Below are 16,421 nucleotides of genomic sequence, written 5' to 3'. Positions count from 1 at the left end.
TGCGTATGATGGCTTCTAGCATAACAGTGCTCATTCTGTTGCGATGCTTTGTTTTAATGCTGGTCACATAGGAGAAAATTCTCTCAACAACTGCATTACTGATTGGGGTTGTCTATCAGACATTAAAGGACATAATTTGCAAGCTCCCAAAATAGACTATTTCCTAGTAGGTTGCGATATTCCAGTATTCCTACCCAGTGGCGAAGCTAGCCAAAAATTGTTGGTCCTGCTATATGGACAGGGCCACGCCCTTATTCAATAGGAAAAGCCCATGGACAAAAATTCTATTTTGCAGATGAATTTTTTCTTAAATTCAGTAAAAAGCAAATTTTAAATCGATGTCTATCTTTTTAAAAATAAACCCATACTTAAACTTTTCAAACAATTCTATCTTAAATTGTAGTAAGCCTCTACAGCTGAAGTAAAAGTTCAAATTGGTGATAACTAAATTTGACGATAAAAGGGGGGTAGGGGTGGCATTTGAAGTTGCATATAATATATGTGTGTTATTCCAGATTTTGGTCGTATAAACCTGACCAATCTAGATACTCTATTAAAATAATTTTAATAAACAACAGAGTTTAAAGTCTGTAGTGGCAAGTTCACATATTCTGCAGAACAATTTTTCTGCAGCTGATAAAGAGAGGTACAATCGAATAATGTGTCGCATTATCAATGAAAACAACTTGATTAGATAAACCATTAGACGAGAAAACAATTCAGGTAGAAAAATGCAAATTCCGCTGAAATTGGTTTATTCTCCAACTCAAAACTTTCAATCACACAACAGTAAATTCAATTATGCTTTCATCGTCCTTGTCCAAGTCTAAGAAAGTTCTATTTAGGCCATCATGATATACCGTGCCTCAAACGATCGTACAAAGGCCGAAATCAGAGTGCCTCATACAGCCAATTCTTGTTGATTGCATTTCTTTCTTGCGAACTTTGGACTCTGTCTTGTTACAAATAAAATTTATGCAGCTCAACTGAGGCAAGTTTTGCTGTCAATAATAATATCATTGGTATTGCCAAAGCAGCAGAAAATCCGCATTCACATCGCCTCACCATAATACTGGCCTCCTTGCTAGTATCTCATAGCAGAACGAGAATGCACAGGGCAATTCTTGCAGTCCTGCTCTCAGAAATAGCAGGACCAACGGTTTTCAAAACAATGCTCTTTGAACTACGTGGGTGAATCCTCAACCAATCAAATCACAACTGCTTACGAAATGTTATGATGGTCATTTCGACGAGGTCCTGCTCTCGAGATTGAGCAGGACTGCTCTTTGTTTTAGACTATTGTGAAGCAGGACTAAATTCACAAAAGCCCATTGTGAAGCAGGACCAAACATAGGGTATCATAGTTATGAGCAGGACCGAAATACAGGGCTGCCGTAGAAGAGAACAGGACCTTGAGATTAGCACGGGATGCCTGTATCAGCTGGCGGAACTGGGGACTGTTTATCAAAAACAATTTGAAACTTTCTTTTTGCAAAGAAGAAATTGTTTATTGTTTACAGTAAATCTTATCTTTGGAAATTCTTGGTCCTGCTCAGCAGGACCAGCAGGACCTTTGGCTTCGCCACTGTTCCTACCCAAAAATTGACAGCATCTGACGGAATTCCATTTGCAAAAACAGATTCTTCACTTCTATATTAGGACCAGGGGCGGATCTAGAAAGTATTCTGACTGTCGCACACAAGGGTGTGGTCGGAAATATCATTCTTGACCACACCCATAGTTTTTAAGGATATTCGCCCCCTTCTCATTTGAGCAGTCGACACGCACATTAAATTGGCTTTATTTAGAAGGCTTTATTGTCAAACTGTTGTTTATTCCTTATCTGAATTTTCAATTGATACTACAGAATCAGTTGTGTTGTTTCTTAGCCAAGCGTAAAGCAAGTAACAACTTCAAATTCGAATTGACACGGTTTTCCTTTCATAATCAGGCAAACATTCGAGTCGTCTTTCTCGATTTGTTTACGGTATACGATGACAAACCAGGCCACGCAAAAAATGAAAAATATCATTACAATGAATTTTCATAGCTAACCAAATAGAACAAATGTACACAAATATTCATAAAAAGCTGCATTAATAACTAATATTTTTTAATAGCTAAACCAAATCAGCGTGTAAACATGTATTTTACTCCGAAGAAACCCCTTCGAATTCAGGGGAATACCAAAGCAAGTAAACTTTACCAGGAATATCTGAAAGCTGATAAGGAACTGAGAATCCACATTGAAAAGATTCACTTTGAAAGTTTTGTCCAAATAAAAATTTCACTCTGCCAACGTCCTGAATATTATTTATTTGCCAGAGCCAAATCGCAGGTATCACCCCAGTCCAGTGCATTTATTGACATTTGTAGGCCCCTTGATAGATGGAGGAGGTAATGAATGTCGAAACTTGAAAACATCCCGTGTCGAATGTTACTCTGAAAATCTAGCGACCTTTGTCTTCCAAATTACCAGGTTTAACGTACTCGTTATACATGTAGCCAGTCGACTCCATAACACAAAATTCCTATTCGCCAGTGAAAAAATTCCCATGCCAGGCATAAATAAGCTCAAAACTGCACAAAGCACGCAATGAGGACGGATTAATCTTTGCCCAGTGGTGCTAACTTACTAAAAAAACATACTGTTCACCGAAGTTCGCACTATCTAGCAATTTGATTGGTTAAATATTTTAAAACAAAAGCTGTGCGAATCGGTGCGAACGTGCTACTAATCATACTGTGCACCGAAAAACCCTAATCTAACTACATTGGTACCCTGTTGTTTTTTAGTCAGGATGCTTTGAGATTTGAATCAGATTGAATCAAGATCGAGATTGAATTAGAGATGGTGTTTAAGATTTTGCTTGTGTTTATGGCCAGGTTTGAATCATGCATGATTCAGACCTTGGATCTTCCTGCTCCTGCACGGTGTTCAGTTGTCAAATGTAACTGAAGCATAATTCCCAAGCAAATACACTTAAAACACACATGGGAAATTTGCCAGTAAGCGAGAATGTTGTTGTTAAGGAAAAACTTCTTTCGAGACGGATTCTTAGCATAATTTTGAAAGTTTGACTGTCGCATGTGCGAACGGTGCGAACGTCTAGATCCGCCTCTGATTAGGACTATTTCCTAATATCGTGGACATACTCTCTTCAAATGCAGCATTGGAAGCTGGTCCAAGGGCACTCTTTCAAATTGGCTTAAAATCCGGGATGGGTGAAGCCAGCTGAGAGCGTTGAAGTGATCTTTTGAAGCCGGAAGCCGTTTGTAAACTTGTTGAGCTGCCTCTAGTAGCATTGAATGGCATCTTGATTTGACTTCATCTATCTTTCAAATTATTTCTCTGTATTGGTTGTGGAGGCGAACTAGTGCAGCAATTCGAACTTTGTACCTTTGCATATGTTGTCTGTGGTCAATGTATTTGGCATGCTGATAACGTGTTTTTCAGCTGCTTGCTGTTCAATTTTTACAACATCAATAGCTATATAAAATTACAGGGATTGTTTGTTGGAAAAGGCCAAAAAAGGCCAAAATTAAAGGATAGGCCAAACAATTTTTCATGGCCAAACATCTTTTAAAAAGGCCAATATTAGGAAATTTGGCCTGAAAAAGGCCAAACTGGCAACCCTGTAGTATTGTCACTTTTGTAGTTTCTGAGACCTCATTAGATCAATCCAATTTCTATGGATCAACCCATGGAGCAACTACAACAACGAAAATTGGCACCAGTGGTTTATCACGTTTCTTCCAAAGATGGCGAAAGGACTACGAGTCAACAGGCCGAAAAAGGTGTGTTCCTTGTTTCTGTATGGTTTCAAATTAAAACTAATAGGAATGAATGAAGATCGAAACTAATGGTACCAAATTGAATTTCCCCTAAAGCTACAATTGTTTGTTGGGGAACATTATTTGTCTGAGGGCCTCCTTTTTCATCGAAGTCTAAAGAACTAGCTATATGCTTTGGTTGAAGCCTTTGGAAATTCTTGACAATTCTCTAAAATGAATTGAAATTTTTGCTGCGTTCAGGTATAAGTTATATGATACTATAGAGTGACTGACCATGATTCCACTTATTCTGGATATGACATTATTCGGAATCAAACCGACGACAGATAACGACCGATGAAATTGATTCCGACTGGTGGTCTTTGGATTTCTTGCAATGAAAAATTAAAAAACATCAAAGCAGAAAAAAAAGACACCCATACTTTAAAATGTCGCGAGGGTCGAAAAATTAAATAAACCGTAACCAAAGGAAAGAAAATAAAGGCATTTAGAAAGCTAAAGAAAGGGTTATGGAGACACAAGGTGTTGGTAGCTTTCAACGTGTTCTAATAGAACAAAATATTTTTCAGTTTTTTATGCTGAAAACACTGTAATGAGTTATGATCTGTCAATAAAATTTCAACTATGTTTGTAGTATTTTATTGTAAAAAGTTATCAACAGAAAAGCAGAGAATGGCTTCTCAAAACCTGCATGTTTTGGTGGAGTCTAGAAATTTTTTTCATATATCTCACTGGAGTTTTATTTTGTCTTGATTTTAAACAAAGATTGCTTAGGATTTAATAATCTATCCATTCAGACTTCATACCAAAGTCATCAAAAACATCACAGAGTTAAAAAGAAAGAGAGAAAGAGTCAAAGCAAGTCTAAAGGAAAAGTAACTGAAATAATAGATCCACTGACAACAAGTGATATTATGAAAAAGAGAAGGTAAGTTTCTCAAGTCATTCAATGAATAGTTTGTTATAAAAGTATAATTTTATCTGTTAACTTCCTGCTAATACAAACAACCTGTTGGGGTTGTTCTTGTTTGGTAAATCTGTTGAAACATGCAAAAAATTTCATTGTGAATGTGAACAGAAACTGACAATTTAGTGGAAGCAATAATATAACAAATGAAACTTAAGAGTGTTTTTTTATGTTGAGTTTTTATGATGACTTACAGATAGGAAGAAAACTCATGTTCCAAAATCGCATCATATATCTGTATATTTGCATCTTAAATGATTTTTTACAGTATAATTTGAGTTCTGACACAGGTGTGTCAAGTCTTTTCTCTTCAATGTTATGTCTGTTTTGAATGCCGAGGAAACATTTTGTCCTACTACCGCTCTGTTCATTTCAAGTATAGCTTCATATTTCCACAACAGCATAGGATCGTCTTTTACATGTAAACTATTCTTAGATTTTGCTTTTTCTTTCTTTCAATTTAAGGTTTTCCAAAATGATTGTTAAAACTGTTCATATTTAATTTTTTATTGCCTATTTCTTACCAATTGTAATATGCTAACCTATAAGATTTTTATATCTGTTTGCCAAAATCTAGAGTTTATTTGACTTTTATATTTTGTAGGACAAACCCAAAAGCCAATATAACATTGTCTTCAAAAAAGAGGAGACTGTTACTTACAAAACTGAGAAGAAATGAAGCTAGAGATAATGAAATGGAAGGTAAATAAATTTAATTTTCTATTTGCACCCATCAACCAATTGTTTATTTTTGAACTCTTGCAATGGACCATGAATGAATCCTTATTATAAAGGTATTGTAATTTGATCTGAATCTTCAACTTAGCTACAAGAAGACTTTTGACTATACCATGCCATCTGTAATTGCTTCTTTGCTCAATTGGCCTGTATAATGATTGTTAAGTTTTGCTAATAATAGGACTTATTTTATAGCTCTGTGTTATTCATAATGTGTAATCTATCCATATTTTTCAAACAGGCTTTGAATTTTATTAGGTAAAGTTCCAATTAGATTGGTAATATTTATAGCAAAGTTGTTCTTTTTTAAAAGGGTTTTTGATGAGAATGGGCTTGTTCTGACATCAATAGGAACATTTGTCTCTCACTCTGGTTTGGTTTTTTATTTGAATTTTTACTATCAAATTTGTAACCTTTTTTGCTCTTAGTAAACATACAGAAGCCACCTGAGACGTCAGAAGCTCCAAAGAAAGATGGACCAAAAACACAAGGAATGGATATTGATTAGCAAAGGTAGCTAGATAGTAAGAAAACTTGGAAGAAGTAGCTCAATTTTTACGCCACTGTCAAATGTTTATTTTGCAAAAGATATATATTTACCAAAAAGCAGTCTCAGATAGGGGCAAAAGTTAACCAAGATTTGAGTCAAAATATTGAAATCAGTCAAAGTATGGTACAAAATACTTGGATTTTGGATTTTTTATCTACCCAGTGGCATAACAGAGGCATCTGAGACCCTTGGGGAAAAAAAGACAGGGCCCCTATTTGAGGACTACCCACTTTTTTAGACCCCTACTTTTCTCAACACTCCATGATTTCTGTAAATTGTTTCTAAAGTTGTGAGGCTGAAGACAATGTTTGGCTATCGTTTCCATTGAACGTCGTGCTTTCTCAAAAGTTTTCATGCACTTGAAGGGCCTTAAATTAAATTAACTTTAATTTTAATTCGAAGATGTGACAGGATTGCAGCTACTTCTACTACCTGAAACAAGGATCTTCAAAAGGCCAACATACAAATTTCTTGCTTCTTGTACAAAGTTGAGTAATCCAAAATACAGTGTCACAAAATCGGAAATTTATTATCGAATTGTCAAAATTCAAGTTATTGAGACTCAAAACTATACAAATTATTTAAAACCAAATTGAAAATTCATAATTTTCATAAAATTAGCTAATTATAAATGACAAATTTTGGTTGGAGGGGCCCCTTTTAGTTTCAAATCCAAGTAGCTTTGCTTTGAATTTTGAGTCTGAAGTTTTCTGTATTTAAAGCAGAGTCATTGATCATTCATTAGCAAGCCTTATAATAAACGTGTTTTCTGTAGTGAATTTGAACACCTGTTGTATTTTCCTGTATCATTTTTTTGACAATCGACACTAACCTCTTTAAAAGGGGGATTCAACATAAAGGAGAAATTTACTGTAGGAATTTCTCAGTAAGAATTTCTCATAAAGGAGAAATTCCTACATGTATCACTGTAGGAATTTATATAAACCTTTTGTGTCATAGGGAAGACTATATATAAGGCTATGATTTATTCACAAACACATTACTGCAAGACTCAGGACTTTTCCAGTTTCAAGTTGTTTTCACTTGATATTGCTTGAAAGTATTGTTTTTTCTTGATAAGCTCAACTCTTTTCTTTATAAACCATGCACTGCAGAAACTGTTCGTTTTGGGCTACCTACCTTTGTCATATTGTTTGCACAAAAATTTTGGGTTTGAAAAGTGCCCTCAAAATTTTAAAACGCGCTCTTTGCGTCTTGAAGAAAATTCGTTTGTGCCTTAGCTTTTGTGCTATGAAACAAAAAGCTTTTCCCACATTCTTTGTTACTTTGCCAGGACCCACTTCCTCTGTCCATCTTTGTCTCGGCAATGGATTTTGCGGAGATATTGGGCCTATCGATAATTTAAGAAACTAAGATAATTTTTTGTCCAAAGTAGAATTAATTCATATCTCTGGAATATGATGACTGAGACAAGATATAACAATCAACTTTTTAATTTACTAAAGAGATTTTGCCCAACGAAACGTAAGAAGACAACAGTTTTTTGTAAATTTTAGAAGAGAATTTTATTTGAAGGTAATGTGTCCATATAAAAGGACTGCGTATACCCAACTTGTCAAGCCACTCATCAAAATAACGGCTTGCGATTGGTTAGTATTCTTTCGATGCAAAACTGCTCACATGAAAAGCTGACCTCGCAGCAGGGTAAATAAACAGAACGACCATAATGGCAGGGACGATGATATGAAAAATCACATGTTCCTGAAAACTCCCGCAGAGCCACTTGCTTTAGCTGGACACATTACCTTTAAGCTACGCTCTTGATAATATAGTACATTTGTTCAGTTCTGTTATTCACTTTCCTTATTTCCGATTGTATTTGTATCCTAGCGTGTGGTTAAAAAGATAACTTTTTTGATAAATTTCAAAGGGTAAGCATGCCATGCATTTTGGTTGTTCCGTTGTTATGCTTATTGATAAATGATAGAAGAAAGATTTATAAGCAAAAGTAATTTCTATTTTTTGTATTAATTGCTTGACAAGAGTTTTGTGATGCAGTAAGTCGTCAAATTTATAATTCGTATGAAACTTCTTTTTGCATATCGCGCAAAGAAAAGATAAGGAATTTTCCATGGTATTGCTAATGATTTGAATAATCCTGTGCTCTCTCTTTTTTACTTGCTTCGTGTCGATCAAGAAATCTTTTGCATTAAGAAGAAAATTAAGAAGAAATCTTTTGCAAAGAAGGGATGCTCTGAATCTGCAAATAGGAGCCCTAACGGAATGTTTGACAAAAATTGACAAAATTTTGATAATAAATTAACTACTGAAGGACCCTGAAGAACAGACGAAAAAACTCAAAGTTAGCTACCTACAATCCTTGATGTATTTTTCCAACATTTTCTTTTAAAACCTTTTTTATCGCATTATAAAGACATTGATTCTTTTCAAACTTATGAAAATCGTACAAACAACACTGCTTTGTCGGGGAAGGGGCGAAACATCAACAAGTCTTTTGTATTTTTTGTATTTGTTTCTACCTAGCATCCGGCGGTAGTTTTAGGATACTGAGAAGCTAATGCTTATCGAGCAGCAGTGGCGAAGCTAAAGGTCGTGCCTGTCGTGCCCGGCACGACCATAAACTTCCAAAAGTAAGGTTTTCACATATTGGCAAAAATTTATTTTGCTCCGCGAAAAGTTTTCAAATATAGACAAAAATTAGTCGTATAATCGACAAATCGATCAAGCTCATCCCGCAGACAAGTGAATTATTTCAGGAGCGGAGTAGAAATCCACAGGGTTTCATATTGGTCGTGCCCAAAATCTGGTACCTTGTGATTTGGTCGTGCCCAACAATAGAAGCTTCAATTGGACAGCCTATGTTTGGTCGTGCCCAACAATAGAGAAAAACAATGCTAGTCGTGCCCTCAGAAATGAGCACGACCTCGTCATAATAATAATAATAGTTGAGGTACGATTTCCAGCGTTTGATTGGCTGAAGCTGGAGGAAATCAATCACGAGGTCGTGCCCGTTTCTGAAGGCAAGACTATCTGCACCCTGTTGGGGCCTACTTGTCAATACTGCAGGCGTTTGTGGATGTTGGTGTGATATCAGGATGATTTAAATGGTGCATGTAAATGTTCCAGTCCAATAAACCGTTGTAATTTACCAGGAAACTGGTTAACGACTGTGGAGAGATTGTTTCATAGTTATTTTGACTCAGCCTATACGGAATCAATCCAATGGATCTCTTTGGTAGGCGAACAAGTTCTCATTCACCTAAACAGAATCAAGATCTTCAAATGTGCAAGATGCTATGCTATCTTATCTAGAAAATGGACAATAATTTGAATATTATCTGGATGTTTTTAACGCGATCAGAATGGAAAATATGGCAGTTTTTCGCTCGGATTTGTACCAGAGAGACGCACACTGAACGGGATAAACTCAATCAATCAATCAATAAAATAATCAATAATTATTTTGACAACAGTATACTTAGGTGTTGAAGACGAAGTATTATGAACATTTGGGGCAAAATGTACATAAATATATATTCATTTTACATTAGTTACGAGGTGTTTGATGTATTTTTGGACTAGAATTTTCCCAGTAGAAAGTTCTGAATTTTGAAAGTATTTATAGTAGAAAACCTCTTTGCAAATTAGCTCTACTGGAGTTTTACCCTCCTTAAAACACGTGAAAGGGAAAAATGAAATAGCATTGATCAACCTGTTGATGATTTTGTTTATGTTTCTGATGATATAATTTCAAGCTCAGCCTAGTGATTTTCTGATTTTTTCCCTTGCTTTCCATGTAATTTGGTTGTGTGCAGTTTCCTTGGGTGTGCATATATTTTCCTTAATATAGGTAACTTTCTCCATGAATTAGTCAGTTTGTCTTAAATAAGCAGGGTGAAATAATCTTTAAGCTATTACACATTCCCCCCTTAATTTTTTGCTCAAGAAACACTGTTGTCTGCAAATAACTCTCAGGCTCATGATTATTCTGTATTAAATTTGTGACCCCAGTCATCTGATCTCAGTATTTCCACCTAGCTGGACACTGAAGAAATTTATTGAACATTCTTCATTTGTGTATGCTGCCCTGTTTATTCATAAATTGTCATGATCTGTTTTTCAATGATTAATTTAATGCTGCTTTTCAATTGGAATTTTATTCAAACCTTATAATGGTTATTTCATCTTATGCAACTTTCAAATATTGTCATACATGGTGTAGTTTATCATTTTCTCATAAGGCATAACCTTAAATTAAGTATCTAATTGATTGGTGAATCTCTGTGAGTGGTTTGGTTCAGCTTAACAAAGTGGCTACCTACAAATCTTTATGCAACAAACCTGATGAAAAAACAGGTCTCAAGGATTTTAAAAAAAGATTGTCTTCATTCTGCCACTCACTATTTAGTGCTTTTTACTGTGGCTAGATCAATAATGCTGCATGACAGTACTGTCTTCAGCAGATATTCTAATATTTCTGTTTCATCTGTTTCATTTGTCATCTAATTCTTGATACATGCCTTGCACTTCACAGTCAAGTTTGCCTTTAAAGCCAAACTTTTGCCTCTTTTTTGAATGAAATTCTAAATTTTATGTGTGCAAAACAAATAGTGCTTGCAATTATTATACATTTAAAATCTGAGTCCACAAGTGTATATTTTGGTCCCATTGTTGCAATAATTTGATAAAATTTTAGAAAAAGTTTGTTGTTCAAGCTTTGTTATCCTGTGAACTGATATTTGGGTAAATAATACCAAAAATAAAAAAAAGTTGCCAGGAACCTCTATCACACTTTGGGAAGAAAATGAATTTTGAGTATCAGCCAGAGGCAGGGGAGACACAAAAGCAGCTTTTATACTTTTAAATTTAGTTTGTTTCTGTCGTGTCAGAAAAGTAATGCAGTGCCATGCAATTGCTATATGAGCTCCTTAGATCACTAAAATATTTTTTTGGATAATATTGCGGAGGCGCATTTCTGTTGCGCAGTGGCCAATGGGCACGACCATCCAAGGGAGTCCAGCTTCGCCACTGTCGAGCAGTGTCCTGGTCCTTCCTCTCGATGTAACCACACCTCGTGCTCCTTTGCCTGGAATTACAGAGAGCTGGCGACTCTCCTCACTCTGGGTGAAAGTTTGGTCATGCTAGGGACTCGAACCACGTACCCTTGGGTCTGTAGTCAGCGCCTCTAACAACTGAGCCAGTCTCACAATTTTGTGAATGATTGTAGCCTTGTACCCATGCGCGTTTCGATTTTTTTAGATTAATTTTTAGACTTGAATGTAGTATACAAAATAATGACAAAAAAACAAGAAAATAAAGTAATAATTAGGGGGCAAAAGTATGAAAGGATGGGTATCTTGATATTTTTCGAATAATTGGATCAATTTTCTCAAAGTTGTTTTCGTCATTTGATTTGGTAAGTAAAGCTATAATTTTGGATTTATTTTTCATTAAACTCATTCTTATGAGGTTGCTATAATGGGTATAATGAAGATAAGTGTTGCTGTTGTTGCGACTGTTGCCATTCCTCTGCATTCGGTGGGCCAGGCCATGAGTTTTTTGCTAAACAGTCTTAAGGCAAAGAAAGATATAGATATTGCCATCAAGACCACCGTCGACAAAGTTTTGGTTTTGCGATTTGGCAGAGAAAACGATGCCGTTTGCCTGCAGCTGGATGACGTGGTTAGGCCTGTTTAAAAAATCGAAAACATTTTATTTGATTTTAGTTCGCAATTATAGGTTGTTATATTAACAGCACCGCTCAAATAAATCATCGCCATAAAGATGAGAATTTTATGATGATGTTATATTGTCAACCCTGTTCATGCTAAGCACCAAGGATAAACTATATGCGACCTTATCAATTTTTTGAATTTAAGGACCACTTTTGTGTGGTGGAGTGTTTGAAACAAGAAAAAAAGTGCTTATAACATATAGACAAACCTTTTGAAACCGAGCCATTTGCCCTGCTTGCTGTTTAATTTCGAAAATAGAATGTTTTTAACTAAGTTCAGGTTCAAGAGTGTCCAGAAATTGCTTACTTAAACACAGTCTTACAAGTTTACTTACTGCATGTAACAGGAGTGTATTCCTAGGCTTACAAACTTGCATATACTTGCAGCTACGATGGGTTTCTTGCGCTTGCACATGACCCAAAATATCAATCGAGTGTTAAATAATTACTGTAGCCATGTTTACAAAACCGTTGTTGCTTGCAGCTCACATTCCTCTGCTCGAAGGTCACAGCTGATAGTATGCTGTTACTCACAGCTATGCATAGCCAAAATAGAATATGTTCCAACATGGTTATATACTTCTTGACCTGGTTGAAGCAAAATATTGTTGAGAATTGCATTGCCATGCTAAGAAAACTGAGCTAACAGATAAGCAAGTTTGAACAAACAATTAATATTTATTAATGCTTCTAAGTTGGTGAAAAAAGGCTTGGGTATCACTAATGTCTTTTAAAACAAGGTGTGGGTTCATGTTAAGGATTTAATTGCTTTGCCTACTACTGTAGTTTGGCAATCCTAGTCAGTTTTAATCCAAATTCATTGACCCGTTTGCCAAAAATTGGCATTCAGGGTGATGCAGTTGCTAGAAAAGTGTCCTTGCATGTAGTAATCACTGCATTTGTTCTAGTAAAGTTTATTATTCATTTCACTATTAAGTAAAGTTCACTATCAAGAAAAGTGATAATGAAGAACAGACCAATCAGCAGAACCCTACTTTGCAATCAGCAAATCCAGTATTTGGTTTCTTGTGAACATGAGCCATATTTATTTTGGCTCCCAGTGCTGTAAGGAGTTTGATTGGTTCTATGAATCCTGGTATCCTTTTCAAAAGCTGAAGATGATATCCAGTTGTGTAATGTTTTTGGAATTGTTCATTCTTTGATATTATCTAGGCTTGAGTGTGCTCTTTTCCTTGACATTTTAGCTCTCAAAGGCAGCTCCAGATCTGGCACGAATGGCTGATATTTACACTGTTGATGCTGACAGCATCCCTATTTATGTGCAATACTTTGACATAACACTTTTTCCAGCAACTATATTCTTTTACAATGGCCAACACATCAAGGTTGACTATGGGTGAGGCAAATATTATATCTCTAAGATAGTTTATCTGAGTCAAAAACTTCAAGTCTTGTATAATGGCACCTCCTGAAAGACTGAAGATGTTTTGTTGTTTGGTTGGGTCATTGTTGCTTGATAAGTCATTTTGAGATTTTATGAACAATACTTGGAAACTTACTATACTGTTTAAGGAGTCTAAGGTGACAAAAATATTTTGGAAGTAAGATCAGCAATGATTTCACCGAGCAACTTCTATTAGCTTTATAAAGTTGGAGAATAGTTTGAGTGTTTTCATATACAAAACTGATAAGTGTTTTCAAAACAAATCAGAGAAATGCAAGAACACAGGGTGTGACCCATAGCCCACTTGAGTGGCCCAGAGTTCATGTTTGTTCTTGCACTAGCGATCGCTCTAAAAATGATAATATTGAACAATGCTAAAAGAGCCTGTAATGTTTATAAAAACCATATGATCCTTTTGTTCAACACCCTTGGCAAAAAATGCTGAGACACTCGCAGAAAATTGAGCTAGTTTCAAATCATCCAGCCCCCCGTCCCCCCAATGCAATGTTGTGATGAGAGTAATTCTGCTCGCGGTCATGCCCAGTTATACCGCAATCATAAAACCCAACATTGACATCGGGGGGAAGGGGGTGTGGGCTACCAGAGCATGTTATATAATAAAAAGACATGTGACTTCACTTTTTGAAAAAAAGTCTCAGCTATTTTTTGCCAAGATTGAAGGTAATATCAAATGAAAACGAACTGTTACAATGACCTTTGATACACTCCGAGGAAGATTAGATTCCTGATAAAAATGTAATTAATTTATAAACTATATACACATCACCAATGTCTTATAGACCTTTTTGCCTGATGATCACAAAATGTTGTTCTTTTTTGAAAGCACTTTAACTACCCAGAAAGGTGCTATTGTAGTTTAAATACTGAGTGTTAATGGTATTCCTAAACATTTGGGATGTAATTGATTTTCAAATGCATCTTTTGGTTGAGTTGTGGTTAAGTCAGCTTACTTATATTTCCTGTGTTTGATATATCAGCTTTGTATTGTCCATGTCACTTGCTTGGGTCACAAAAGATGACTAGAAATGTGTTAATTGATGTGTCATTTATTCCTCAAAATTACTGCTTTGCCCAAGCGATCAAATGCTTGCATGGTTGGGTTTACTTGAGTGCTGAGGCAACCACTTCAAATGAATAGGCCCTGGTGATCATGGGGATGGTATTGGGTGTTGCTTCTAGACATTCCTTACAACACAGGCACTCTTGACAAGCAGGAATGAAATGCCATGCCAAAATATTTCAATGATCTGTAAAGACAATTCATTACCTGTTTATTTTCAAGGAGATGTGATATTATTTTGTTTTTTCCATACTAATTGGTCTGTGATCATGTTGAGGCCTTTTTATCTTCATGGTGTTAGGCTTATTTATATTTCATAAGCTATAATAATCTTATAATAGTTGACTTTTTTTAATGTTGATTTATTTGGTTATTTGTATATTTCTACTGCTTAAGACAAAATCTAATTCAATTTGCTATCATCAGTTGGACTTTGTAGGTAAATGTCTCTCATTTATTTTTTTTCAATTTAGGACGCAAGACCACACAAAGTTTATTGGTGCTTTCAAGAAAAAACAAGACTTCATAGATCTAGTAGAAGTGATACTAAGGGGGGCCCTGAGGGGAAAGCTAATAGTTCCATGCCCGATTGACCTTAGAGATATACCAAAGTATTCTTTAATATACAAAGACATTTAAGTTTATTTGGTAAATAGGATGTAAAATATTTAACCCTGTATACTTGTAACTAAATAAAGCATTTTCTAATGGTAGCGTTTTAAAGAGTCTTGCAAAATGATAAGCTTTACAAATCAAAACTATTTAAATATATCTGGGATCAGCAATTGATTTGAGCAGAATTTTTTCTTTCTAAGATCTTGCTATGTTTGTAACAACTAATAAGTGTGCAAAACAAAATTGTCTTTGACATGGAAAATGGTATAATGCAGTGCTGTCAGAACAAAACTCATAATGGAGGAGAGGATGTGGCCATTATATTCCTTCTCATTTATGTGTTTGTTGTTGTTTATTCTTGACACATTGCTATGTTCACACAGCCTGCACACAGTCTGGCACACAGCCTGCTATTGAGGCCTTTCCTTTATTCACACAAATATATTACAATTTGTCTTTTTTTGGGGGGGGGGGGGGGGCTCCAGCCCCAGTCCTCTAGCTCTGACAACCCTGCAATGTGAAGAAGTTATCTGGAATATACAGTATAATCCAGTTATAACGTACTTTAAGGGACCAGCATATTAAGTATGTTATATCTGAAGTACGTTGTAACGAGGTTAAGTTAAAATTGATTAAAACCAAGCACACCTTTTTTCGGGATCAAGCACACCAGTATGTTATATCCGAAAGTACGTAATAACCGAGTACGTTATAACGAGATTCTACTGTAAGTGACTTCCACTTTTTGTGGATTAGGATCCAGGCAAATTTTCTTTTTAAAGGTACATGTATGTTGGAAATCTTTACAGAAACAATTGTAACAACAGTTAGATGATTATATTGCTTTGTATATACATGTATGTGTAGTAACACCTTACTTTCATAATGAAGTTTGAAGTGTATTCTAAGCAACAGTGTATTCAAGACCAGAAAGTTCTAGAGTAACACTTATTAAAACTAGAATGTTTTTGTAATTAGCTTTTTTAGGACCTGTTCATATTAGAGGGTAATTTAAGATTTGATCCAGATGTATCCTCCTGTTCATGTGTTAAACCGCCAACAAGTTCAGATTGCCTGAAAATCCTGTTACAGCTATACAGTTTTCCCTCAGTGACAAATTTAGCACATCACTCGATGATTAACTCGTCAATGGCCCAGTCTTCATAACTTCCATCGGGTAGATATCTTCGGATTAATATTGGTAGCTTTCTTGCTTTTAACTCCTTTGTTGCTATCTGCAAAGGGTCTGTCTCGCCATCTAGTTCAACCATTACTGGCGAATTCATACTAATTTGCAAAGCCCTGGTACCTAAAATACGGGCTCTTTCGTATTTTGTTAGATATGGAGTTGTGGTTCTTTTCTTTTGGCGTTGCTGCGTGTCTTCTGTTGCTGGCAAAACCTCGATATCTTCGGCCTCGTCCTGTGCATCTCCTGCATCATCGTAGGGCTCGTCATCATCTAAATCTCCCTCTACGTTTTCCTCCACATCTTCCATATCAGCATAGCCATACCCGTCGTCATTGTCCATGCTTAAAACTATAAAGCTAAGTTTG

General features: G+C 35.7%; 3 protein-coding genes across 3 annotated transcripts; 2 read left to right on the top strand and 1 right to left on the bottom strand.

The window, feature by feature from the left end:
- The first annotated feature begins 3,644 nt into the window (after positions 1–3,644).
- LOC135693767 (uncharacterized) lies at positions 3,645–8,019 on the top strand. Its single transcript, XM_065212338.2, has 4 exons — positions 3,645–3,798; positions 4,593–4,723; positions 5,367–5,464; positions 5,929–8,019. Exons 1-4 carry the CDS (start codon positions 3,763–3,765, stop codon positions 6,006–6,008), a joined length of 345 nt encoding a protein of 114 aa, XP_065068410.2. The 5' UTR covers positions 3,645–3,762; the 3' UTR covers positions 6,009–8,019.
- Positions 8,020–11,115: 3,096 nt separating this feature from the next.
- On the top strand, positions 11,116–15,895 carry LOC135693765 (thioredoxin-like protein 4B). The gene is made up of 3 exons (XM_065212336.2): positions 11,116–11,714; positions 12,972–13,123; positions 14,726–15,895. The coding sequence occupies exons 1-3, from the start codon at positions 11,511–11,513 to the stop codon at positions 14,889–14,891; spliced, it is 522 nt and encodes a 173-aa protein (XP_065068408.2). The 5' UTR covers positions 11,116–11,510; the 3' UTR covers positions 14,892–15,895.
- LOC135693766 (DNA-directed RNA polymerases I, II, and III subunit RPABC2) lies at positions 15,318–16,396 on the bottom strand. Its single transcript, XM_065212337.2, has one exon. The coding sequence runs from the start codon at positions 16,394–16,396 to the stop codon at positions 15,995–15,997; it is 402 nt and encodes a 133-aa protein (XP_065068409.1). The 3' UTR covers positions 15,318–15,994.
- Positions 16,397–16,421: the final 25 nt, after the last annotated feature.

This window comes from Rhopilema esculentum, chromosome 11 (genome assembly GCF_057945365.1).
Source record: "Rhopilema esculentum isolate cy_ngs chromosome 11, ASM5794536v1, whole genome shotgun sequence".
NCBI classification, from domain to species: Eukaryota; Metazoa; Cnidaria; class Scyphozoa; order Rhizostomeae; family Rhizostomatidae; genus Rhopilema; species Rhopilema esculentum.
Note: the sequence above shows the minus strand (reverse complement) of the source record. Positions and strands in the feature narration are given on the sequence as shown.

What these genes read in the sequence shown, in the direction of transcription:
- LOC135693766 (XM_065212337.2), bottom strand. Translation starts at nt 16,396, where the DNA reads ATGGACAATGACGACGGGTATGGCTATGCTGATATGGAAGATGTGGAG.
- LOC135693767 (XM_065212338.2), top strand. Translation starts at nt 3,763, where the DNA reads ATGGCGAAAGGACTACGAGTCAACAGGCCGAAAAAG. An exon ending in GAGTCAACAGGCCGAAAAAG is followed by an intron (nt 3,799 to 4,592) that starts GTGTGTTCCTTG and finishes CTATCCATTCAG; the next exon opens with ACTTCATACCAAAGTCATCA. An exon ending in TAGAGATAATGAAATGGAAG is followed by an intron (nt 5,465 to 5,928) that starts GTAAATAAATTT and finishes TTTTGCTCTTAG; the next exon opens with TAAACATACAGAAGCCACCT.
- LOC135693765 (XM_065212336.2), top strand. Translation starts at nt 11,511, where the DNA reads ATGGGTATAATGAAGATAAGTGTTGCTGTTGTTGCGACTGTTGCCATT. An exon ending in GCCTGCAGCTGGATGACGTG is followed by an intron (nt 11,715 to 12,971) that starts GTTAGGCCTGTT and finishes TTGACATTTTAG; the next exon opens with CTCTCAAAGGCAGCTCCAGA. An exon ending in CACATCAAGGTTGACTATGG is followed by an intron (nt 13,124 to 14,725) that starts GTGAGGCAAATA and finishes TTTTCAATTTAG; the next exon opens with GACGCAAGACCACACAAAGT.